This window comes from Phacochoerus africanus, chromosome 8 (assembly GCF_016906955.1).
Source record: "Phacochoerus africanus isolate WHEZ1 chromosome 8, ROS_Pafr_v1, whole genome shotgun sequence".
Classification (NCBI taxonomy): Eukaryota; Metazoa; Chordata; class Mammalia; order Artiodactyla; family Suidae; genus Phacochoerus; species Phacochoerus africanus.
The window spans coordinates 4,273,156-4,299,786 of record NC_062551.1 but is presented as its reverse complement, the minus strand read 5'-3'; the positions used below and the strand labels follow the sequence as shown (position 1 = coordinate 4,299,786).

The 26,631-nt window shown below is 52.7% G+C and overlaps 1 protein-coding gene and 1 long non-coding RNA gene across 3 annotated transcripts in view; both read left to right on the top strand.

Annotated features, from left to right (window-relative positions):
* Positions 1-1,772: 1,772 nt before the first annotated feature.
* Positions 1,773-9,823, top strand: LOC125134225 (uncharacterized). Of its 2 annotated transcripts, XR_007136591.1 has the most exons (4): positions 1,773-2,059; positions 3,480-3,566; positions 4,359-4,501; positions 7,759-9,823. It is a non-coding gene; the product is annotated as an uncharacterized LOC125134225 (long non-coding RNA). The 2 variants fall into 2 exon arrangements; XR_007136590.1 differs by lacking the exon at positions 1,773-2,059 and having other exon boundaries at positions 3,046-3,566.
* Positions 9,824-14,919: 5,096 nt separating this feature from the next.
* ATP2C2 (ATPase secretory pathway Ca2+ transporting 2) overlaps positions 14,920-26,631 on the top strand; it is a 76,372-nt gene continuing 64,660 nt past the window's right edge. The window contains exon 1 of the mRNA XM_047791944.1: positions 14,920-15,147. Coding sequence (XP_047647900.1) covers positions 15,049-15,147 — 99 coding nt within the window. The 5' untranslated portion in view covers positions 14,920-15,048. The remainder of the gene's footprint in view (positions 15,148-26,631) is intronic.

Below are 26,631 nucleotides of genomic sequence, written 5' to 3'. Positions count from 1 at the left end.
CCTCGGGGGGAGTGACATGGCCACAGTCTTTCCTGGGGCCAGTTTCCATCTCTGCTGCCAGAACTATTCCCCTGCCTTGCACCCCCCCACCCCGCCCCAGCTCTTTTTCTAGAAGAACATCTCTCTGAGATCAGCCAGGTAGTGTAAGGGGAAGGCGGGGTGGGCCCTTCCAGGGGACATGGGGCACAACAGACTTTATCTGATGACCCCAGGGGAGGCCTCCGCATGCTTCCACCTGGGACAGGTGAGCAGGCCCTCAGGGGAGAAGGTCGAGGCTCCCAGCTCCAGACAAGTTTTATCCCTGCAGGTGCCTGTAGACCCCTGCCAGAAATTCCACCAACAGAGGGTGGTCCGTTGTTGACAGCTTAGAGGCCTGCTGGCATGTGGATCCCCCTGGAAGAGGCTGGATGGGGGAGACACAGGTGGGTGGGTGCTCATAGGCCCAGTGGGAAGGGCAAGGATCAAGTTTATGTAGGTGCTGGGCCTCTGGGCAGGCTGAGAAGTCAGGGAGGGCTTCCCGGAGGAGGGGGTTCTGTGCTAAGTTCCTGAGTATGAGTTTTCTGTAACTAGCCTACGAATTACCATAAATGACAGAGATGGAGCCTCTCCCAGCTCTGGAGACCCAAGGTCACATCAGGGTGTCAGCAGGGCTGGTTCCTTTTGGAGGCTGTGAGGGAGAAGGTGGCACATGCCACTCTCCAGCTTGTGGTGGTGGCTGGGACTCTGCGCCATTGCTCAGTTTGCAAATGCATCATGCGATCTCTGGCGCTGCCATCCCATGGCCTTCCCTTCTGGTCTCTGGGTCCCGAATTTCCCTCTCCTTTCCTTTACAAGGACATTTATCATTGGATTTAGGGCCCACCCAGGATCGTCCCGTCTCAAGATCCTTCACTGAAGTACATTAGCAAAGACCCTACTTCCAGGATTTCCCTGGTGGCTCCGTAGGTTAAGGATCTGACATTGTCACTGCTGTGGCTTGGGTTGCTGATGTGGCTCGAGTTTGATCCCTGGCCTAGGAACTTCTGCGTGCCATGGGTGAGGAAAAACAAAACAAAACAAAACAAAAAAAACCCTATTTCCAAATAAACTCACATACACAGGTTCTGGGGTTCTGTAGAATGTGGACACAACCTTTAGGGGAACACAGTTCAATCCACTCAGAGACCAGTCAGCTAACTTAGAATGGGGAAGAAGAGGGAAGAGCATGGCAGAAGCATGGCTGGGCGTGGGTGGAGAAAGGGGGGCACTTTGGGACCGGGAGGTTACGGGCCAGAAAGTTAGGCAGGTGCCAGACAGTTCACATCTTGAGTCTGAACTTGACCGTGACAACAATGGGAAGCCACAAAATTGCCTGGGTTATTATCTCATTTACTTCCCTTAGCTTCCAGGAGGGGCCAGTCTTAGGATCCTCGTTTACAAATGAAAACAGAGGCTCAGAGAGGTGAAGTCATTTGCCCAAGAGCAGACCATCAGGAAAATGGCAGAGGCAGGATTTGAACTCAGGCCTCATCTACTTCCACAAGTGAGAAGACCAGCACAGCAGGGATTTTTGTCCAGGGAAGGCTCCTCAGGAAGGAGGAAGGGATCAGAAGCGGGATCAGGTGCCAGGCTTACCCTCCCACCTGAAAAGCCTTCCCTAATGAGGGCCGCCATGTTGATGCTCTGGGACCCGCCTCCTCTGCCACAGCTGATTGGGGGAGAACCAGGTCACCTGACTCAAGCTAAGCCAATCAGATTCCTAACCCCCCCCACAAAGAAGCCACGCTTGCATCTTTGACATGGAAGGTAGCCGGGCTGGGATTAAGGCGCTCCTTTCTCAACAGTATGACCTCAGGCAACTTGGAGCTCTCTGTGGTTTGGTTTCCTTCTCTGGAAGTCGGAAGGATGAAAGCAGCGCCTTCCTCCATGGCCTCTGCGGGATTATGCGAAATCCTGGTGGCGACGCTTTTTGCCCAAGAGCTGACACGCAGAAAATGGCTGGGCAAACAGCAGCCAGCTTTGCTGGTGGTACGGACGGAGCGATGGGACTTGTGGCTGTGCAGGGGCCACCTCCTGCCTTGTACGTGAGAGAGAGGGATGGGAGAACGAGCCAGGGAGAGGAAGCGGGAAGAGGGGAGAGAGAGAGAGAGAAAAAAAACACTGGGTTCTTGACAGCTTTCCAGAACTTTCTTCCAAGTGATATGAGACTTGGCTGTCCTCCCTGTACTGCGGTTCAAGGAAACAGCTCCTGGGTCCCTCGTCCCTGGCTGCCCCTGACTTTGCCCTGAGCTAGACAAATGTGGTTTTGGTTTTTGTAATCCAAACCCAAGCAAACCAAACCAAAACAATATACCACCACCAGCAGCAGCAAAACACATTGAGAGAGTGTGAAGGCCCCATGGAATTCACTGGAACCACCTTTGAACCAGGGATTTCCTGTGTCGGACCCCTTGGTCACATAAAGGTCTAAGTCCCAGCGTGGGGCAGCCCCTGAGGATCTAAGCAGCCCTCCTGCCTGTGACCGCCCAGAAGCCTCGTGGTCCGGGAACACACACCTGGCCTCCCAGCCCCACATTCCACACCCACGCCTCCTGCTCCCAGACGGGCAGGCTTCTGGAAAGTTCCACACACAGCCCAGGAGCTTGATGAACAGGGGCCTTGAGATGGGTGAGTCCCTGCCCTCGAGGCGCTGCCCTGGCCAGGCCGGTGCTGGGGAATGTGTAAGAGTGGAATCAGCTGGGGAATTAAAATCTCACGGGTTCTGTGCCCAGCTGAGTGCTGACATCTGGCATCCACTGGTCCTCGGCAACCGGTCGGGAAGATGAAAGAATGGAGACTCAGGTCTTGCAAGTGTCTGGCTCAAGTTTCACTTACTGAGGGGAGAGCCCGGGCTTCTTTCCTCCTGAAATCAATGTCATGAACACCTCCAGACACAAACAAGGCCTCAAAAGGGGAAGAAAGACCCTCTTTGGACTCAGGAGCAGCTACCACTGTCTTAGCTTTTTGAGGGGGCAGCGGCGGGCGGGGGGGGGGGGTCTGGAGTATTTTAAAGGGCTTATCCTCTGTGTCACCTGTGACTGCTTCAGAATGCGTCTCTAACAGGATGAGGGTGGTGGTTGTCCTTTGAACGTAACCATAAGGTCGTTATCATGGGACCACCTGGATGGGAGAGGTCACGCTGGAATCACCACATCCTGCGCTTTGAGAGGGAGCACGGTCCCAGCCCAGGCCTGTTCTTCCTCGCAGGCAAGTTCCCTAGAGCAGCAGTTCCCAAAGGGGGCTCCTGGGACCAGTCGCATCAGCACTGGCATTGCCATCGCTGGGGACCTCGTTAGAAATGCAGGTTCTCAGGCTGCCCGAGCCCTCCCGAGGGAGGGACTCTGGGGCTGGGCCTGGCAGCCTGTGTGGCATGCCCTCCCTGACTCCGATGCCCGCTCTGGGAGGAGATGATAACACAGGGAGGTGGTTCCCTTTTGCTTGTCGGTTTATTATTTATGCAGGTCCTGGATCCTTCCCCAGAGGATGCTGAGGGGTTGGTCTTGAGCGGTTTTGCCTTCCAGCAGACTCAGGAGCCCAGCCGTCAGTGGGTGAGTCCTGTATCCTCCCCCCACTCCCGAGGTGATGCTGAGCCAAAGTCACCTCTTCCATAAAAATGCCCTGAAGACAGTCCAGCATCCTAGGCCGGCTGTGCGGGGAAGCTAGGATGGTTCCTGGTGCGTGGCAAGTGTTACGGGAAGACCAGCTGTTCTTAGGGGTGGCGGGACCGAGGGAGGTGGCCTGACCTACATGCCAAAGTAGGATGCTGGGGAGTGTGCACAAAATGTACCACCCGAGGAGCCTGATTCTCATGGGCAGGGCTTGGCCCGAGGCGCAGCGGTGGTGGGGGCGGGGGTTGCTTCCAGTAGAGAGGGGGGTAAGGGGGGAAAGGGATTGGGGGGCTGCTGGGAAGGGCAGGGAGTCCCCTGAGGCACAGAGACTGCAAGGCACTGACGTAGCAAGAGATGATGAAGGAGGAGCTCACGGTTGCCTAGGGTGATGGGCTCCCCAAAGTCTCAGGGCGAGACGGAAGGAGGGCCTGCGACTGCGGGAGCTGTGATGCCTCTGGGAGCCTTGAGAAGGTTCCTGTCCCTGGGGGGGCCCAGCAGAGATGGAGGCAGGAACAGTCGTTTGGGGGGGGGGTCCCTGGACACCAGGAAGTCTGGAGGGCAGGGGGAGCAGGAGGTGGGGGCTGGGCTCAGAGCAGACAGTTACCCCCCGGCTTGGTTGTCCTCGGGCTCTGGGTTAAGAACTGTCCGTTTAAATAGGATGCGGGCTCTCAAACCGTTTGTTTAAACGAAAACTCTAACAGGGGATGGCAATCTTGTTTCTTAAACTTGCAGGCATGGGAGAGAAGAGTCGGGGGTAGGCCTCTGAGAGGACAGAGGGGCCAATCCAGTGGTATAATCAGGCCAAGCTACAAAATGAGACCCCCCACCCCCACCCCGGGCCTGGACACACCGGAGTGGGGGTGGCGTCTCCCAAGGTATTTCATTTTAAAAATACACTTATATGGACGTTCCCACTGTGGTGCAGCAGGATTGATGGTGTCCCTGCAGAGCCAAGATGCAGGTTCGATCCCCGGCCTGGCACAGTGGGTTAAAGGATCTGGCGTTGCCGCAGGCAGCTGTGGCGTAGATTGCATCTGTGGCTCGGATCTGATTCCTGGTCCGGGAACTCCATATGCTGCAGGGTGACCCAAAAAGGAGAAAAAAAAAAAAAACATATGATTGAGTCCTGCCCCCTTTGAAGTCCTAGAAAAATTGGTCACCTCTGTAGCCTAATCCACAGGTTATGGTTCTAAAATGTCATTTCCCATTTTTTGAAAATTACAAAGCAGGGTTTCTTGGAGAGGCTCCTGAGATGATGCCAGGAGAACTCAGAAGCCAGCTCGAGGGTTCCCCGTGGCCAGACATGACCCCAGAGCTTCAGGAAGGGTAGTGGTGCAGTGGGTTGAACCCATGATCTTTACAATCCCGAGGTCGCAGAAATGTGTTCAAAAACTAGTGGGTCTCGGAGTTCCCTTAGTGGCTCAGTGGTTAACGAAGCCGACTAGGAACCATGAGGTTGCGGGTTCGGTCCCTGGCCTTGCTCAGTGGGTTAAGGATCCGGCGTTGCCGTGAGCTGTGGTGTAGGTTGCAGACGCAGCTCGGATCCCGCCTTGCTGTGGCTCTGGTGTAGGCCGGCGGCTACAGCTCCGATTAGACCCCTGACCTGGGAATCTCCATATGCCTCAGGTGCCACCCTAGAAAAGACAAAACAACAACAACAACAAACTAGTGGGTCTCCTTTGGAGGGTGACAGCAACTGGTTTATTGTCTGGACCGCGGGTAAAGGGCGGGAATCAAGCAGTGACGCTGCCTTTCCCATGCCCACTGGAAACAAAGCATAGATGACAGGCAACATCTCTCAATGAAAGTGCTCCAGCTAATGCATTAAAAGGCAGTAATGCAGAGTTCCCAACTTGGCTCAGCAGGTTAAGGATCTGACAGAGTGTCCACAGGATGCGGGTTTGACATCTGGCCTTGTTCAGGGGGTTAAGGATCTGGCGTTGCCATGAGCTGTGTAGGTCACAGACGAGGCTCAGGTCCCATGTTCCTGTGGCTGTGGCCGGCAGCTGTAGCTCCAACTCCACCCCTCGCCTAGCAACTTCCATATGCCACAGGTGTGGCCGTGAAAGGAAAAAAAACGGGGGGCTGTGATAGGGTTCGAATATCATCGGTTTGCGCTCCCCAGTGCATGAGTGCATCTGACATGGTACCTCAGTGATAGTAATATCGCCAAAAGAGACCACCAGCCACCAGGAGCCCCTGATGGAGAGACATGGGCCATGGGATGAAGCCTGAGCCCCATCTAGCTTCTGGGTCCCTGTGCCAGTTTTCAGGAAATTCCCAGGATGGAGGGGCACGGAGTACTGCCCCAGCAGTGTGCAAAGAGCAAACCCCGGCTGTGGGGAATGCTGCAGGGCAGACAGCACGGGTCTCAACCCATCAGAGGTAGGGGGTGGGGAGATGGTTTGAACGGAGGGCAGAATTATGGCCCCTCGAGCGTACCCACATCCTGTGAACAGGTGACCTGACATGGCAGAGGGGCTTTGCAGGAGTGATAGAGTTGAAGGTATATATATAATTTTTTGGCCACCCTGAAGCATGTGGAGCTCCCAGGCCAGGGATCAGATCCGAGCCACAGTCTCGACCTAAGCCAAAGCTTTGGCAACGCCGGGTTCTTAACCCACTGGGCTCCAAGCCTGGCACGGTCAGAGCAGGTTTGCGAAGGAATGAGTGAGCCCCTCCAGGGCGGCAGTGAAGCATGACGGTCAGGCGTGCCATTCCTGATGTGGGACTCCAGGGACACAAGCTCTGGCTCAGCCTCTTCTCTTAGCTGTGTGACGGGGGCCCCGTGACGCAGCCACTCTGTGCTTTTGATTCTGCCCCGGGTCGGCTTCCCCAGAAGAGCCTGAGGTGAGGCTCGTGGGCTCGTGGTTTCAGGATGTCCTTCCAGCAGAAACTGGGAAGGGAACGGGAGAGGCAAGGGCGTGGTTTCAGGCAAGTCCCAGGCTCAGGCTGGCCCCCAGGGAGCTCTGGAGTTGTCCCCCTACCCCCACCCTGGGGGCTCGGAGTGGGTTTCCTGCCCTTCCTGGTTGAGGAAAGCCTGGGGGCAGGGGAAGGAGGCACATTTCCAGGCATCTTGGTTTCGAGAGGCGGGGGCTGGATGTCAGAAGGGGGAGCCCACAAACGGGAAAAGGGGTCCCAGGGGATCTGCTGGAGGACGGCAGCATTCGCTACAGTGAAAGGGGGGTGCTGAGGACAAGCCAGCACGCGCTGGGGGACCCAGTGAGGGCACGGCCCGGGTGCCATGGCAGCAGGGCTGTCTGCTCACGGTGTGGTCACCCAACACAAGCAGCCTCACTCCTCTCCGGCTCTCAAATATGTATGGAACGAATGAACCAGCTTGCCTACCGGTTAAACCGGGTCCACTGTGGCCCACGCTGGTTGTCAGAAGTCTCTCTGTGTCTTGCCGGCTGCTCCAAATGGCCCAAAGCAAGGAGGATGCTGGCTCTGCAGGTCCCGGTGCAGTGTCTGGTCCTGCCAGCCTGGGAGCACCGTCCCCCTCCAGAGGGGCCTCTCGGTGCCCCACGATGTCCCTGTGCCTGGGTCTGGCCTCTTCAGTTTCACTGAGGCCCCGGCCCCGGTTGCCTGGCTGTGACACTCTTATATGCTCATCAGTTCAGCACAGTGTTAAGCACCTACTGTGTGCCAGGCACTCCTCTGGGTGTTGGTAATAAAGCAGGAAAGATAGAGACGTATTTCCTGCTTGACCCACTGACTGCCCTGGGGCGGGGAGGGAAGCAGCTCTGATGATGAACAGATCGATGGAGTCGGTGAATTAAAGCTATTCCTATTCCCTTGGAGGAAAACAGACCAAGAGACGGAAAGTTACTTTCTTTAACTTTTATTTTATTTTATTTTTTAGGGCTGCACCTGCGGCTTATAGAAGTTCCCCGGCTAGGGGTCGATTCATAGCTTCAGCTGCCCGCCACAGCCACAGCCACAGCCACAGCGATGCAGGATCCAAGCTGCATCTTCGACCTGCGCCGCAGCTTGAGGCAAGGGCGGATCCTTTATCCACTGGGTGAGGCCGGAGATTGAACCCACTTCCTCATGGATACTAACCGGGTGCTTAACCTGCTGAGCCACAACGGGAACTCCACTTTTTTAACTTCTTATTTTGAAATAATTACAGCTTGACAGGAAGCCGCAAAAATCATACAGGAAGGCCCTGGGTACCTTTCACTCAGCTGTCTCCCAGGTCACATCTTATGTAACCGCCGTGCCAGATGGAAGCCAGGAAACTGCCCTGCTTGGTGTGGAAGCAAGGTCTCTGTGCCCTGATCTCAGGTGTGGACTCCTATAAAGTACGGGCTCCGTCACCACGTGGCTGTCCTCACTTTGTAGTCACCCCATCCCTAGCCCCTGCCAGCCGCCAGCCTGCCCTCCATCTCTGTAATTGCGTCATGTCGAGAATGTTCTGTAGGCGGAATCCTACGCTGTGTGGCCGTTTCAGATTCGCACCTGTTCTTCCCAGAGTATCCACGTGTGTGTGCCTTTGCTCCGTCGCTTTTTCGCCCCCTCCCCCCTTTCCTGAAACCCTTCAGCGTGCCCTTCCAGAGGGACACTCTCTCACCACCAGAGTGCCCTGACCAGCCTCAGAAGTTGACGTCATTCCGGAGTCTTCCCTCCAGGCCTTGGGTGAAGTCGGCTGTTGTCCCCCTCACGGCCTTGATAGCAGACGATAAAGCCTTTTCCCAGCTCCAAGGCTGACTCAGGATCACAAATTACGTTTGAGTGTTACGACTCTTTGGTCTCTCGGGAACATCCCACGGCCTTTCTTTGCCTTTCCTGGCAGTTCCGAAGAGCACAAGCCAGTTATTTCCTAGGATGCCCCTCCGAGGGGATTGCCGTTTCCTCATGATGGGGCTTGGGTTCCGCACTTGGCCTGGAATTCCCTGAAATGAAGCTCTGTCCCCTCGGGCGCCGTGTCCCGGGCACATGATGCCGTTGGTCTTGATGACCCTCGTCCTTTGGTCACGGTGGGGCCTGGCAGGTTTCTCCACTGCTTCGCTTTGTGGCTCATCGCTCGCTTGTGGGGTCTTGAGACGGTGTACGTGTCTTGTTTTTCACTAAGAGCTCATCTGCCTTCTCTTTCAGATGTTAACAGAATCTTTTTATTGCGGCAGAATTTACCTACAGAAAGGCACACAGAATGCCAGTCCTGCTCCGTGAGCTGTTACATAGTGGACACCTGGACACTGAAGCCTGGGCCGAGAGGGAGGGAGGGTTGGGCCCTGGCGGAGAGACCTGTGAAGGTCAAAAGGTGGGGAGGCTGGATGGCGCTCAGGGTGTTTGACAAACCGCCAGGAGGCTGGCAGGGAGGGGCCAGGCTTCTCAGAGAACTGGCCCCACGCCTTCTGCACAATGTAACCGGGGACCCTGGGACTCTCCAAACGTTCAGAGGGAGCCCCTGAGAACTTTAAACTCTATTGTATCCAAAAAAAAAAAAAATAGAAATTGTACATTTAGCTTCCCGTCCATCTCCCCAATTTACATATAAACGCATCCGTTCACCATTGGACCAACACATGTTCAGAGCATCCCTTAGAAGTTTATCTTCATTGAGAAAAAACCCACATGACATAAAAGTCACCATTTTGACTCTCTGAAAGTGTGCGGTGCAGTGGACTTTAATACATTTGCGAGGCCCTGCAACCAGCCCCTCTAATTCCAAAATATCATCGTCACCCCAAAAAGAAAATGTATACTTTCCAAATTTTGCTCTCTTCCCAGCGCCTGGCAGTCACTTGTCTTCCTCTCTGGGGATTTGTTTCTTCTGGACGTTTCATGTAAAGGGACTCCTACGTTGAGTGGCCTCTGTGTCAGGCTTTTTCCACACAAATGTGATGCTTTCAAGGTTCAGCCATGTTATCGTGGGATCAGCACTTGCTTCCTTTCAAGGCTGAATCATAGCCCATGGCCAAGATGGACCACATTCTGTTCATCCATTCGCTGCTGTTGGACATTTGGGTTGTTTGTGCTTTGGTGCCTTCTTTTAAGCTCATAAAAGTAATAGAATACCATGGCTTTGTGGAAACCATGGGGACAGTGGGGACACCTGTGCTGGAGATCTCCCGTGGTCCAGGGACGAGGAGGGGCCTCTCAGGAAAAGAGCAACTCAGTTCAAACTTGAAGCATGAGTGGGAGTTAGCAGGGCAAGAATTTGGGGGCAAGGGGCCCTCTGGGGTGTGGCCCTGTCCGAGGGGACAGTGGGGGCAGTGGCCGGAGAGGGGAGGGTACACATCCTTTGAGAAGGGAAGGGGTCTGGCGTGGTCTAAGTGGGGAGACTGGGAGAGTGAGGGGCTGGGGCTTGGTGACCCTGCTGTGGCATTTAAAAGACTCTGAACTTTGAGGCAGAGTCACAAGGTGCAAGGGGGCAGCTTGAGCAGCTGTGAGTCTCCAAGCAAGGCTGGGATGGGAGCGAGGGGACACTACCTGCGCTGGGCCTGAGCGGTTTTCCTGGAGGCAAGGACTTGCAGGGCTAAAATTGGGGCCATCCCAACGGAAGCAGGACACTTGGTCACCTCCCAGTGACCACGGGAAGCACGAACTGCTGAGTTTAAATAGGAAGGCCCTCGGCCTCTTTGCTTTGAACTGGAATTCTCTTGATTTTGGATGACAGGTCTGCATGCTTTGGAATTGAGAAAAATGAGAAATGTTGAAAGGGAGTCAGATTTCTACTCTAGGACATCATGGAAACGGTAAATCTCTAAGGACTGTAAAAGGATCAGTGGTTGCCAGGGATTTGGGTTCAAGAGGATGAAAAGTTGGAGCACCGGGGATTTTTAGGCATTGAACTATTTGTTTGATACTGTAATGTAGATATGACATATAGTGACATTGTATGTGACATTTGTCAAAACCTACAGAAGATGAACATTGAGCGTAAGCCCTCATGTAAGTGATGGTCTTCACAGAGGGAGATTGTCTCCTCCAGCCACTCCATCAGCTTCTAGAAGGTTCTGCGACTCCGCTCCCTGCCAAGGTCATTCCTTCCTCCTCTTAAAAATCTTTCAGTAAATAGGTGTATTCACGTGCCAGATCTAAAAAATTGGTAGCTACCTGAAGTGTGAGAAGTAGGACAGTTCCCAGGCCTGTCCTAGCCGGTGGGGACATGTCACCCCGTGATTGATGGGTGGCATCTGGCCTCGGTGTAGGAGGAGGGGGTGGCGGGGGGTATTTACCTCTTGGGATCTGGCAAGTCCCAGGGCACCTGATGTCCAGTTCCACAGGGCTGCGCCTTGTCCCACCTGTAGAATTTAGCCCCTTGGGAGCCCAGAAGTGCCCCCCGCTGTGGGCAGTGCAAAGCCAGTGTTGCCCCATCATTCAGCAGACAGTGACTGTGGAAGTGACAGAGCCTGACAGGAAGAGTGCCTGGAATGAAGCTCAGCGAGCTCGTGGGGGTGAGCTGGCCAGACGGGCGAACCCTTTCACAACAGCAGGTGTCACGGTGGCGACGCGGGGTAAACCCACTTTCACCTGGGGCCCCGTTCCGGTCCCCTCTCTCAGCGTGGCGTGCTGTCCCTGTGAGACATCTGCAGGGGTCGCCTCTCACCTCGTCCCGGTCTCTGCTCAAGAGTCACCCCTCTGGCCTGCACCAGTGACGGGAGCCCCGCTCACTGTCCGGTCTCCACCCCCGTTTTCCCTCCCAGCCTGCTCACCCTGCTGGTTTCCCGGGGCAGCCACGACAAACGACCGCAAACCAGGTGGCTTAAGACACCGTGAACCCTCCCACGGCCTGGAAGCCGGGAGCCTGAAATCAAGGTGCAGGTAGGGCCGAGCTCCCTCTGAAGGCTCTCGGGAGAAATTCTTTGCCACCTCTTCCAGCTCTGAGTGGCACCAGGCGGTCCTTGGCTTGTGGCTGCCTTCCTCCCATCTCTGCTTCCATCTTCATGTGGCCTCTCTTCAGTGTCCCTGTCCCTCCTCGTCCGGTCTGTCTCTTATAAAGACACCCATCACTGGATTTAGGGCTCACCCAGTTAATCCACGATGAGCTGTCTGGGAGATCCTTATCTTAATTATATCCTCGGAGACTATTTCCCAAATAAGGTAACAGGCACAGTTCCTGAGGATACAGACAGGTGCTTTTGGGGGGCCCATTACTCAGTTCACTCCATTCACTGCCTGACACCTCATTACCTATTCATTTGTTTACGGCTTGACAGCGACCTGGAGATAAGATACAGGGGAGCAGAAATAGAGTCTCTCGTGTTCAGGGGCTGATCTCCAGTGTCACATGACAGGTGCTTAAAAATATTTGCTAAACGAATTAAAAAAAAATGTTGCTGAAAGTGGCTTTGTTTCTCTGAATTCTTATTTTTTAAAATTTTTATTTAATTTATTTTTTTTCTTAGAGTATAGTTGATTTACAACGTCGTGCCAATTTCTGCTGTACAGCAAGGTAACCCAGTCATACCCACACATACCGCCTCTCACATTGTCTTCCGTCCTCGTCTGTCCAGCGAGACTGCAAGTCGTTCCCTGTGCTGTCCCTGTCATCGCTACTTCTCTAAATTCTCACTTCTTCATCTATAAAATGATTCTGTTATCGCCGATATGCTCAGTCAGAATTGAGGGTTTTATATAAGGCAAATCCGAATTGAGGGTTTTATATAAAGAACTATAACTTCAAACTAAGTCCTGAAAGGGATATATATATACACACACATAGATCCTTTGTATCGTGTACCCTTTCTGAAAAAGGATGTCTTCAGATTCCAACCTCATAATTTTCTGGGGTGGTTTATTACCAAATATATTTCAGGTGCCTTGGGATTGCATTGAGCCTTACTGAAAGGGTGTGTTGTTAGGAGATAATTTATGCGTCATGAAATGACACCACTTTCAAACAGAGAGAACGGGAGTTGAGCGCGATCGCATTGCTCAAGGTGCCCAGAGCAGATATTTCAGGAAAGGCTGGATGCTTCGAGCTGGGTCGTGCCCTGGACTCTCAAGGCTGCCCAGAGCCTCAGGATCACTCTCAGAACCGCCAGCCTCAGAACGCTTCCCAGCCAACTGTCTTGTCCAAATCGATCACTTGAGAGTAGACTCTAGAATTTGGCAGGCTAAAGGCCAGAGGTCAAAGCAGACAGGGGAGCAATGACCCTGAGAAATTTTCAACTCTTCATTATCTTTCCGCTGAACTAGTTCCAAATAACTAAAGACATGAACAAGGTAGCCAGAAAGTTAGACATGAACAAGGTAGCCAGAAAGAATGAATAAATACAGAATGAATTTTCAAAGAAGAGCTTACCATTGCCTTACAAAGGAGATACGAACTTGTCTAGTGGGATTGAAATATTCACAATTGCATACAAAGTCTCAATAAGTTAAGAAAAGTTTGTAGGTGCATGCGGGCTGTATTTTCTGATCACAGTGCCACTAAAACAAAACTTAAACAAGCCTCAGCGTGCCCACCCAGCCAGTCCAGACACGAAGCTACTTTCTTTGTGAGCCACTCTTTTTTTCCCATCCCAAGAGCCCTGGGTGTTGCACAATATCCACTACCCAGAATTTACTTCCTGAGTGCCCTGGGCATTCTCATACCTGAGCCACAAATTCTGACAACTCTGGGCTGGAGCAGAGGTGGGGCCCTCAAGAGAAAGGCATCTGACCAAGACATCACCCCCCAACACACACACACACACACACACACACACACACACACACAAATGGTCTGCTTATCATGTGTTCCCCAAGCACTCAGTTTGTGGCACCATCTGTTTTTTTGCTGGGACCCTGACTCCTAAAAATAGGGAGTGCCCTTCCCATTTTCTGGCTGGGTAAACTGAGGTGGAAAGAGGTGATGATCGTTGTCCATGGGCACACATCTGAAAGGAACAGGCCTGGGATTCCAATCTGGATGGCCTCACACCAGTTTTGCGTTTCCCATTACTTCCAGGTCGTTGCTGAAATGGGTGGAGCCGGGCAGCAGGGTTTCTGCCAAGGGGCAAGAGGCAGGAGAACAAGCCTACAAGGTGGAAAGCGGCCAAGGGGCCACCTCCTGGGGAGCAGCTGTGGCTAAGTGGCAAACATTGGCTCCAAAGGGGTGGCACAGTTTCATGGATACATACACATGCCCTGACCTATAGTGCTTAAGTAACCCCGCTCAGCGGATGAGAAGACTGAGGCACAGGGGAGTGGTACAGCCTTCTCAAAGCCACCTCCCTGTTAAGTGCAGGGTCTTGCTCTGGATTCTAGTACCTGTGAAGCCAAAGCCCTTGCACGTTTCACTGTATCCACTTGGGGCCTGGGAACCAAACGTCTACACCGCACATTCACGCACATACTTTGAGTCATTTAAAATTTTTTTTGATTTTTTATTTTCTATTTTTTGGCTTTTGGCCAAGCCCAAGACATGTGGCAGTTCCTGGTCCAGGGATGGAACCCGATTAACAGCAGTAACCTGAACCACAACAGTGGCGACACGGGATCCTTAACCCACTGCACCACCAGGGAACTCCTGAGGGCCATTTGGGCGCAGCCCTGTGGTGATGAAAGCCTTGATGACACCCACACCAAGCACATGTGCTCCACGAGCCTGCCCCGAGCTCTGCCCCGAGCTCTTCTAGACAACGCGGGCCATCAAATCCTCTAGGAAGGAGGCGCTATCCGGCTGTAAACCCTTTACACCACCTGCCTCAGGCCGCGCAATGCGCAAGCGATGGCAGCCCGTCTCCTGCAGGTGAGGATAAAGCGCTCACCGACCAGGCAAGCAGCCCCAAAGCAGTGGGGTCCTTGCACTCTCCTGCCCCTGGGTCTCACTCCCAGGGCCCTTCTTCAGGTGAGGGCCTCGTTTTCCTTCTCCTTCGATAGCAAACTGGGATCCCTGGCTCAGAAAGGCCACGTGGTTGGTCCGGAGCCGCGCAGCTACGGTAAGGGTCTGAGTCAGCGCCGTTCACCGTGCTCCCAGTACCTTAGCTGACCACACGTGGCTCCCCCGGAGGATGACCTGCCTGCTTGATAACGTCCAGCTTCCCAGCCCCCTCCAGACCCAGTGACTCAGGGGAGGGAGGGGTCTGGAAATCTGCATTGTAAACAAGCGTTTGCCGCCTCTCTCCACCCCATCCCCCGCTCCAGATGCTTCTTAGGACCTGGCAAGTTTGGAAAACAGCCCAAGCTCTCAGGCGCTCCTGCAGCCCCCGGTTTTCCTGGGCGGCCGCCCAAGGCGGGAAAGTTCCAGGCGGGCTGGCGGGGCGGGGCGGGGCCAGGTGTGCTGAGCACCGCCCGGGTGCGCAGCCCCGCCCCTGGGGCGGGGCCTCACCTGCGGCGGGCAGGTAGGCGGCTACCTGGTAACCTGGGTCTGGCCCGGGAGGCTTGGGCGCGCGCATCCAGCCTCGGCCACGCCAGGGACCGAGGGACGCAGGGAGGCGCGGCCACCGGCGGGACGGGAGCCTGGGCAAGGGGCCTCCGGCCGCTCACCATGGTCAAGGGACGCTTCTCCAAGTTCCTGCAGAAATTCGCCTTCTCGCGTGCGGGTCACCAGTACGAGCCGCTGGAGGGGGCCGAGTTGGAAACCTTGGTGAGTCCTGGCGACCAGGCGCGGGGTGTGCGGTGTGACCCCCACCCCGTCCCACCCCAAGACTCCGTGCGCGCGCTGCGGGCTGCACGCCCCCAGCTCGCCCGCCCGCCCTGGGCTCTGCGAAGAAGGCGTCTTCATAGCAACGCCAGCCCTGAGCAGGGTTAAAACAGCTCTGCTCCCGGCCCTTCGCTCACCGGTTAACCCTCACGTATCAGCCCATTTTGCGGATGCGAAACTGAGGCCGAGACACGTTAAATAGGTCCCTTAAGGTGGCACACAGCTAGCGAATGACCCAGTTAGGAACTAAACCTGGGTTTCTCTGACTCCAGAAAATTTAAATTCCCCGGTCTTCCCACCCGGGCTGCTATTTGCATTGCATTTTTTAAAAGCATCTTGCGTTGGGGGAGAAAAAAGAGAGCCACGTAAAAAACCAAAACAAAACCTGCCGTGCAGATGTTTTAGGGTGAAATGATGAGTGACCGAGCCTCCCAGTTTTGCTTCCCAGTTTTAAAAAAACCACTCAGATTAGTTTGTTGACTTTATCCCCTCCAGGGGACCCTCCAGGATAAACCAACTGGATTCTAGGGCCAGGGGGAGTTTTGACTAATAGAGAAACCGACAAAAGCTGTCCCTGCAAACCCTTCCACATGGAAAACCCAGAGACTGAACAAGTTCAAGGGGCGATGCTCCAATTTTCTCCTTCCCTTGTAAGCAGAACGCAGTGTCATACAAGAGCAGAGAGCAGTGAATTTCTGCAAGAGCGTCTCTGGGTCACTGCGCTTTTTGGAATCAGTCATTCAAAAATACAATTCCTGCAGTGGTCCCCCGGCTTTTTGAGGCCTGAAGGGAAACCTTCATTTGCTTTTTAATGCATGAGATCAGCTGGGAAAACTTGACAACCGTCAGAACCTGTTGGTTGTATGAGTCTGAAATATATTTGCGCATTTAAAAAAGAGTATTTGATAAATGGACGTGAATGTGAGAATTCTGGTGCTCGAAAGGTAGACCACAGGGCCGAGTAGCGGCAGTTTTCAAATAATCTGTTTTACTGAAGCAACGTGTGTGTGAAACGTGAATTGAATATAGAGTTCCATTACCCGGCCGAAATCCAATTCTCTCCCTAGATGCTGTGTAAGGCGTTCTGTTAAAGGAATTTGAAGTTCGTTTGCCAACACTTGTCTGTTCTATGTAACTCTTCCTATTTCTTTCCCATCTTGTGATTTTTGCATCAGCTGAGTATTTTGCCAACACTCCTGATGCAGTTGGTTCCTATCGCATTTGGTCTGGATACACAGGCTTGCAGAGTATGCAGGTGTGCCAGGTATGGGGCTGGTGTCACATGAACAGAGATGGCACGGTGAATTGGATCTCTGCACCAGAGTGGCCTTCACAAGTTCCCACTGTGTCTCAGTGGTAACGAAGCCCACTAGTATCCATGAGGACTCGGGTTCGATCCCTGGGCCCGCTCAGTGGGTTAAGGATCCAGCGTTGCTATGAGCTGTGGCGTAGGTTGGCAGCTGCAGCTCCGATTTGACCCCTAGCCCGAGAATCTCCATATGCCTTGGATGTGGCCCTAAAAAGAGGAGGAAAAAAAAAAAACCAGAAAAAACAAAGTGGGCTTCAAGCCCCCCCCCACCAGCTTCCCAAAGGGGCCCTCAAAGGTAGGCAGTGGGGGCGGGGGTGCTCACCCACCCGGTGTGGCGGAGCTGTTCTCAGCTGCACCCTGAAGGGGCGTGATGACTTAGCTGAGAAAATATCGTCTCTCTAAAGGCACCTGTGGAACCCAGGAAGTTGCAATAAAGGTAAAAGCAGAGTGAGATGAGGAAGGAGTCCGGCTGGGCCAGGTGATGTCTTTCCTGCCAGCTCAGCTCTCACACCGACATCCTCCACCTGGGGCTCTTTTTTTTTCCTCAACAAAATTGGAAAGAGAAGCCCCGTTCGTTTACCGGGATCATTTCCACAACAGTCACAGCTCTTTGAGGGCACTTGTTCATGCGATGTTGGGGGCGGCCTCTGGACTTCGGAGGCACCCCGGGGTATAATACTGACTATGGTTGAGAATTTGCTGCCTCGTGCCCCCGCCCCACCCCAGGTGAGCTGGGTGAGTGTGTTCATGTGAGAGTTGAGGTTATTGGGACTCTCAGGTCCGTCAGGTGGTAAGGATACAGCTGTGCACAAAATAGCCTTCCTGCGGGAGGCTGACGGTCTACGGAGCAACCAACAGATGTTTAGCTTAAGATCCAATGGTCTCAGGTGTGATAGAGAATAAAGTACCAGAGCGATGGAGGGTGGGGTGCAGGGGGTCAGACAAGAGCACCTGTGGCTGAATCAGCACAGTTTTGGGGTTTTTTTTGTTGTTGTTGTTGTTTTTTCCTTTAAGGGCCGCACCCAAGGAAATTCCAGGCTAGGGGTCAAATCGGAGCTGCAGCCACAGGCCTATGCCACAGCCACAGCAACTCAGGATCCGAGCCTCGTCAATGACCTACACCACACCTCACGTCAACGCTGGATCTTTAACCCACTGAGTGAGGCTAGGGATTACACCTGCATCCTCATGGATACTAGTCGGGTTCCTTAACACTGAGCCATAAAGGAACTTCCTATCTTTTTTATCTATCTTTTTGCGGCAGCACCTGCAGCATATGGACGTTCCCAGGCTAGGGGTTGAATCAGAGCTGTAGCTGCAGGTCTGCACCACAGCCACACTGGATCCTTAACCCACTAAGCGAGGCCAGGAATTGAACTCCCATCCTCACAGACACTATGTTAGATTTTTAACCCACAGTTTACAACAGGAACTCCAGCACAGTTCTTAAAGCTCCAAAGATGCATTTCTGGTATAATGGAAAGAAAAGCATTCATTAATGGAAAAAAGCTCTCTCTGATGACCTGAACTTTGGGTGAGGAAAACGTTGGACCAGAAATTCCTGCTTCCTGGATGACACGTGCCAAGTCTGGGAAAGTTACCTCTGACCCTCAGGCCTCCCATCTCTTAGCAAAGATTGGCATGGCTCCATCCCATGCTGTCTTCCTGGCTGATTCATCTTCCTGGAGCTCAGCAGGGTGATGTCTTGGTTCCAGCACTCCTGGGCCATGGGCACACATTCCTTCAGCCTGGCTTCATGGAGCACCTGCTGGTCATGGGCACACATTCCTTCAGCCCGGCTTCATGGGGCTCCCTGCCAGGGATGGGAGAAAAAGGTGCACACAGCCCTCGCCCTTGTGGTCCCCTGGCCTGGTGGGCAGAGTTGGGTCCCACCACAGAGGATAGCTGACTGTTGAGTGAAGAGGCGATTCCAACTGATGGGAACGGCAGGTGCTAGGAGAGGGAAGGGCAGAGTTGCTGGAGAGTTCCGAGCAGAAGGGAATGAGGATGCCAGGGTTGGTGGGAGAGGATGAGGCTGCAATAGGGGACCGCGTGGAGCCTTGTAAAGAATCTGAGCCCCATCCGTAGAGCAACAGGGAATGGCTGAAAGGTTTTACGTTGTGGCATCACCATCATTCATCAGTTCACACATGTGCCAGATGTGAGGCATGCAGTAAACAGCACAGACACAATCAGACGTGCGTTTTTAAGAGATCACACTTGGGTTGCAAGACCAGGAGTTCTGATGTTTACACACACAAACACAAATACACATACATTGGTGTTTCTCAAAATTTAGCACTATATGCCACCCCGAAAAAATGTCAGTTCCAATGTTGTCTGAAATTATGCATATAAAGATGTGACTTAAGTATAAGCCTAAAACTTGCAGTAAACGTAGCCCTGTGCTTAGAACTCTCCTCTAAAATTGAACTAAGCTTCTAATCACAGTATGAAGAACAAATGTAGCCGCTCCATTTCGGTGTGACGGGTGATGTCTTTTGAAAACGCAGCCAGTGACGTCAATTGGTTGTGTTCGCTGTCAATTCCTGTCCCACAGGTCACTCCCAAATGCGGCAGCTGGGGACAACACCTGTTATCTCCTGGTTCCTTTGGGTTGTGGATCTAGGGGATTGGGGTGGGCTGGGTGGGTGCTTCTGGCTACAGGTCTCTCATGTGGCTGCCGTCCAGCTCTCACCAGGGCTGTGGTTTCATCTGAAGGCTCTTGGGGTGGACAGGAAGGGGTCCCTTTGCAAGCTCCCTCTCAGGAAAAATTCCCCTGCAGCCCCATTCCATGGGCGGCCTCATGGCTTAGCAGCTGGCTTCCCCAAGGATGAGTGATCCTTTTAATAACCCAGTCTTGGAAGTGATGTCTCACTGCTTCTGGCACGTTCTGTTCATTAGAAGGCGTCTAGGCCTGGCTGGCTCTCACAAGGGTGTGAATAAGGTGAGGCAGGTGGTCGGGGGCTGCCTACCAGAGTGGTAGAAAGAATCCCTTAAATGAGACCACGCGTGGCATGGCCTGCACCATAGCTGTGGGTTTCTGTTAATGTTTTTATTCGTCTTGAGTTCCGGCCTTTATTTAGACTCTTTGGATTGTTGATTTTGATAAAACTCAGGCAGACTATCTCCTTAGGTGTGTCCGTACAAAAGAGCATTTAAATAGATCAAGAATTGGTTTGCTAGGTTAGGACAAGCAACCTCACACTTAAGCCCAGTTGCCAGCAAGCAGCCCGCAGATGCCCATTTGAGAGGCCGCCATTTGATAACCGTCGAACTGGCTGGTTCATCTGAAGCTAAGGTGAGTGCCAGGCGTCGTATTGATGAGCATACTTGGGACTCATCAGCGGTGGCGTGGAGCTCTGTGCCAAGAACCTGGTTCGTGGGCAGCCTCGCCTGCAACGTGATGATCCTCTGAAGGTGTGACGATTTAGAGCTGACACCATTAGCACATGCCATGCGACGGCTCTGTTCTCCCGCCAGCTCCTCTCTGAGCCACTGAGAAACTTGCGTCCCTTCCCTGTGTCATGAGATTGTTGTCATAGATGCAAAAGTGGCACTAGCGTCACATCACCGCTCTTTGTTGTAAATTGGCCCCCGGAAGGTCTAGATGATATATTATGTTCGGCTAGTGATTAAAACACATAAAACACATATTCAGAGTCTGGAAGATCTGCCAAAACGTGTGGGCTCTTGAGAATGTGTCTGATGATGCCATGTTAGCCGGTCCCTGGTTCTGTTCATGAGAAGGCGTCTAGGTCTCGCTGGTTCTCTCGAGGGTTGGAATAAGGGGAGGCACGTCCAATGTCATGAGCCTTGTTATTAAGGATAAAGGGTCCTGGAGTTCCCCTTGTGGCTCAGTGGTTAAGGAACCTGACTAGGATCCATGAGGATGAGGGTTCAATCCCTGGCCTCCCTCAGGGGGTTAAGGATCCGGCATTGCCGTGAGCTGTGGTGTAGGTCACAGACACGGCTCGGATCCTGCATGGCTGTGGCTGTGGTCAGCATCTGTCGCTCCAATTCAGCTTGGGAACTTCCATATGCTGCATGTGCAAAAAGCAAAAATAAATAAAAAATAAATGAGAGATGGCTTTACAGCTCTGCACAATGCCTCGTTAAGAAAGTGGTCGTGGTTTTCCTTAGAAATCATCATTGTGTGATTGGTTCTCTGACTTTGGGTCAGGGGCTCCTACTCTCCCCGCCCCCGCCCCTGCTCAGGCCCAGGGAGGTGCTCCATGGTGGGGGCAGGGCCGGCTACATCATTTGCAAGACGAGGAGTTCCCCTTGTCGTGCCTCAGTGGAAACAAACCCGACCAGCATCCGTGAGGAGGCAGGTTCAATTCCTGGCCTCGCTCCGTGGGTTAAGACCCGGCGTTGCCGTGAGCTGTGATGTAGGTCACAGATGCAGCTCAGATCTGGCTTTGCTGTGGCTGTGGTGTAGCCCAGAGGCTACAGCTCCAGTTTGACCCCTTGCCTGGGAACCTCCATCTGCTGCGGGCGTGGCCCTAAAAAGACCAAAAAAACCGCCCATAATTTGCAAGAAGAAAATGTGAGGCCCCTGCGAGCAGAATGACTAAGAATTTGGGGAAGGCGCCAGCAGGGCGCTGCCTGCAGCAGGTGCCTGCTGAGCCCTGGAGGGTGTCCTGGTGTGAGGCCGCAGCTGCGGACACCAGAAAGTTCTTGCTGTTTGGCTTCCTCCTCTCCAGCCTCTACACAGCCTTCTTTTGACCTTCACATCCTTTTGTGGCTCCTTGAGATCAGCTGTTCCCCAAACACGGTCTGAGTTGTAACCAGCCCTCGACGGTTCCTGTGTTCACTTGAGTTTGAGAACCACTGCTTTTTCTCCCGTTCTCCAGACACCAGACCCTTTCAGTGAGTGGAACACTCATCTCACCAAGTGGGGTAGAGTCACCAAGTAATGATACTCATGAGTATAGAAGTACAGACTCGGCTAAGTCCCAAGAAGGGAAGCAGCGCATGTAAGAAAGGGGTTGGGGGAATTCCCACTGTGGTTCAGTGGGTTAAGAACCCACCGTAGTATCCATGAGGATTTGGATTCGATTCCTGGCCTCACTCAATGGGTTAAGGATCCGGCATCATCGCTGCAAGCTGCAGTGTCGTTTGTGGATGCAGCTTGGATCCTATGTTACCATGAGCTGTGGTGTAGACCGCAGCTGCAGCCCCATTTTGACCCTTAGCATGGGAGCTTCCATATGCTGCAGGTGCAGCCGGGAAAAAAAAGAAGGCTGTAGCCTGTGGCGAGGCTACTGCGGCGGTCTGGGTGCAATCCAGGGAGACTTCCTGAAGGCGCTGATGGGGACTTGGAGAACTGAGATTGGCACACGAGCTGCACATTCTCATTTTCATCTTTTCCACGGGCCACATTTCAGGCACACCTTGGAGCATGGCCTCCGTCCTCTGATCCTGCAGGTGCCTCTCTGCCCAGGACATTCTGCAGATAGCTAGTCTCTTTCAGCAGCACCTCATCTCCAGGTTCAGAAATCACCCCACAGGGCTGCCCCTCTCTCTCTCTCTCTGTCCCTCTGTCCCCCATATACCAACATATTGAAATTTGAGTGACAGTTTTCGCCTGCCTTTATCCTTGACTTAAGCTGATGTTAGCTGCTGTTTTCCCACTGTCTTTTATGAACCAGGAACTACACATTTTTTTCTTTATTTCCCTCCCTCTTTGGCCCTTTTTTTTTTTTTTTTTCCTGTTCCCTTTCAAAATTTGACTTAGGTGTTTTATTCTCATAAACCCCGGTAAAGATTTGCACAGTCTGAAATTCCTCCTTCACGCCCCCGCTTCTTCGATTTCACTTTCCTCCTCGGTGCCAGGCAGAGGGAGGTGCCTCTGCAGCTCCTCAGTCTGCAGTCATCTGATGACGTGCTGCAGCTAATCAGATGATCGTTCCCTTGAGAGGTCCTGGCCGCCTTTCTGTGCAGTTCTAGAAAGGCCGTGGTGGGGAGCATGAGCAGCTGCAGCACCAGCTACCTGGATGCCAAGTCTAGTTCTGCCACTTGCCACTGAAGGCCTTGAGCAAACTGCTTAATTCTTTGGTGCCTCAGTTTTCTTCTCTGTACAACGGGGCCATAGGTGCACCCACATCAGAAATCTCTTGGAATGACTTAATACACATGACGTACTCAGAGCAGCACCTGATCACAGTAGTTACTAGAATTTATAAGCGACGGCCTAAGTGTCCTTTTTTTTAATTTTTATTATTATTTTTTTGCATATTGAGGGTCCTCAACTCCTCTGCCCTCCCCACATAGCTGCGCTACGTACCCGTCTAGCACATTCTCTTCCAACGGGCTGTGCAGGCGTGTCTCTTTAACCCCCCTCCCCAACCGATGGGCGTTCAGGTAGTGTCTTTAATTTTTAGAACCCCGTTCCACTGAATGTCTATGGTTATGGCACCGGGTTGTTCTGAACCCTTACAAGCCCTCTGTGGCGATCTGAGGCTTGGAAAGTGAAGGAGCTTGCCTGGGTCCACACAGCTCTCCTAGGACTTTGGACCCGGGTCTGCCTGAATTCTGTGCTTGAATTCTCTACCCCTACTGGCCAGATTTCTCTTCTACAAAGTTACTGTTTTCCCCGTTGCAATTCATCAGTATTTTATGGCACATCATGTTGAGACTGTGTCAGTAGCCTGTCTCTCACCCCATTTTCGCTCAGTTTTAGCTTCCGTTGGTGACCCTTGCCTGAATCAGTTACTTTTACGATGTTTGCTGATCGGTGGTTCTCTGATTCCATCCTCCTCCCTCCCGTATGGCTTGGCGCTCTGGTGTTGGGAAGACCTGCCCTTCCCCCACTGGTGTGGTCACTTACATATTCCCACATATATCAGTATGAATTCAGGGATTCCGATTGAATTAGGGGGTTAAAATTCATTAACGTCATTTTTTATTTTGATGCTCAGCTTGTCCCAGGTTTGACCAATAGAAGCCCCTTGTCACGGCGAGTTTTTGGTGCCCTCTGGACATTTTTCCATCATCCTTTGAGCTCCTGCCCACTTTCTTGCATAAGAAGAAATTGCAGGCTCATTAAGAACCTTCCCCACCACGGTCATTTCTCCCAGGAGCCTTGGCTCTTTTTACTGGAAGAAGGGTATTTAGAAATCAATATCTGGTGGGATGGGTGCTCACGGTCCTGGGGTACCCTGGCCCCTGGGCCCTCTCAGCGCAGGTGTGTGTGTGTACGCTGTTAGATCCATACTGAGTTTTATACCTGTGTGTATGTCTGTACATATGTATTTTTTGTGTATGTGACCATAGATTTCAATGCAGTGAATACCAGGGTTGGTGCTGGCTCTTTGTATAACTCCCTTCACCAACAGTAAGCCTGCCAGCTCCCATTGTCTTTCGCCTGCTTACCTATTGCACAACCTCCCTTGTGTAACCCAGCTCCTCACCTTGCCAACCACCTGTTGACCCCCAATCCCATTGGCCACCTCCTAGCTCAGCCATCTTCTCTCTTGACCCCTGACTGCACTGCCCCCACCCCCACCCCCCCAGCAAGATACACACTCTGAGGGTCTCATTTCCTCCTAGTGTTAGATCTTCGTTGTCTAGGGTCCCACCACCCTCCCACTCACATGCAGACCACCAGCACTGCCTAGATGGGATTGAGGGACTGTAAACCACCTCTGAAATCCATCTTGACCCGAGGTGGGGCTTTAAGAACCCCAGCCTCGGCAGTTTTTAGTATGTGGCAGCATCATTCCCATTGTCCAGAGCAGAAAACTGAGGTTCAGAGAAATCAAGGGATTTGCTGAGGGTTGCACAGCTGGAGGCTGGGGAACTAGAGTGAGAGCCCAGATCAGTGAGAGGGGAGCCCGGGGCTGCTCCCTCCACCCAGTTTCTGCGCTTAGGATCTTCCCTCAAAATTGAAAAGTCGTGGGCAGGCCCTCTTGAGTTCATTTGCATTGATCTTGCCCCAGGATCTCAGTCCCCTGTTGCTCCGTGCACCCCAGCCCTGCTGGCCTCCTCAGGGCTTCCTCTGGCCCCAGCCTCTGGCCCCCAACCCGAATTAACATCTCACCCCCCACCCCCCCCAACCCCCCCCCCACCCCCCACCCCCCCCCACCCCCGGTCCTAGGAATCCCCGTCCCCTCCGGCACCAGCCCAGCCCCCAGGCTTGGAATCAGCAATTCTTACTCAAGGTTCATGATTCAAGAGGGGGAATTCCTGTTGTGGCTCGGCTGGTTACAAACCAAACTAGTATCCATGAGGATGTGGGTTCGATCCCTGCTTTAATCCCTATTAAGGATCTGGTGTTGCTGCGAGCTGTGGTATAGGTCGCAGATGCGGCTCAGATCCTGCGTTGCTGTGGCTGTGGTGTAGGCTGGCAGCTACAGCTCTGGTTTCAACCCCTAGCCTGGGAATCTCCATATGCTGCAGGTGTGGCCCTAAAAAAGAAGAAAAAAAGATTCAAGAAGGTACAAAAGGGATTTTTCTCACTGCCTCTCTTTCCACCACCCGGTTCCCAGGCCCAAAACACCTCAACCCCTGGTCTGTGTGGCTTCCACTAGATGTGTGCCCTGAGTATACTAATAAATCCCTACTCCTCTCCTTTAAGTTGGACATAGGCTAAAGTGTGGCTTGCCGTACAGTGCAGCTTTTTTCTTTCCCAATCGATGGCTAATGGGCCACCACTGGGAAAACTGGCAGTGCGGACTGTCACTAAAGGCATGTATACCCTGTGCCCCTACAGCCGCTTCTAGGCCTGTACCCAGGAGAAATGAGGGCTTCCATCTGCTAAAGACTTGGACCTAAGGTCCCAGCAGCGTTAGGTAAAGAGTCCAAACTGGGCACAACCTAGATGCCCAACGACATGCAAAGAATTACGTGCATGGTGCGTATCCTGGAAATGTACTACACAGCAACCCAAGCCAGTGATGTCGTGCATGAAACAACCTGGATAAATCCTTTTAAAAAATGTTTAAAATTATAGTTGATTGACAAAGTTCTGTCAATTTCTGCTGTGCAGCAAGGTGACCCCGTCATACCTCTATATACATTCTTACCACATTAGCTTCCATCATGTTCTGTCGCAAGTGACGGGATGTAGTTCCCTGTGCTATACCGCAAGGACCCCATTGCTCATCCATTCTAAATATAATAGTTTGCATCGATTAACCCCAAACTCCTAGTCCTTCCCCCTCCCTCCCCCCAGCAACCACAAGTCTGCTCTCCATGTCTGTGAGACTGTTTCTGTTCTGTAGATGGGTGCGTCTGTGCCATATTTTAGATTACCCTGGATGAGTCTTGCTAAGATGAGAAAGAGAAGCCAGATGCAAGAGTATGTGTACAATTTCCTTTATATGGAGTTCCAAGATGGCCAGCACAGGAGTTCCCTGGTGGCCTAGTGGGTTAAGGACCTAGGGTTGTCATTGCTGTGGCACGGGTTCCATCCCTGGCCTGGGGACTTCTGCCTGCTGCAGGCACAGCCAAAAAAATAAAATAAAAAAAGCCCAACAGGCAGAACAAACCCATGTTGATAGCAGTCTGTATGTTGGCCATCTTTGGGGGGGGGTGCCATCAGCTGGGAGAGGGCACAAGGGAGCCCCTGGGAGCTGGAGAGGTTTCCCACTGCAGGTGGCGGGCTTACTCAGGTGTCCACATAGGCACAAAGGCATGCAGGTACGCACAGGATTTGTGCACATGCCTGTATGGAGGATGTACCACCATATGCGTCTACACTTTCCATAAAGGTAAATGAAAATGTTGATGACCTTGTTTTAATGGCAGCACCACGTTTCACATTATGGAGCTACTAAAATTAATCGAACCTGTCCTTTATTTGTGGCCTGTGTGTTGCTTCCAGTACTTAGTTATAAGCTATATTGCAATGGATGACTTTGAACAGATGCCATTCTGCAGTGAGTAAATCTGAAAAAGAAAGGACTTGAGCGGGTCTGTTGCCAACTTTGATGCTGCCAATTGCCCTCCAGAGGGGCCCGTCCCGATTCACCCACCCCTCAAAACCGTCCCCAGCACCACCGGGTACTAACTTCTGGAAACGGACCTATCAGGTAGGGAAGGGGTGGTGGACTGGAATCTTTTCAATGTGCACCTCTGATTTTAAGTGAGTTTATCTGTCCGTGTTTCAAAGT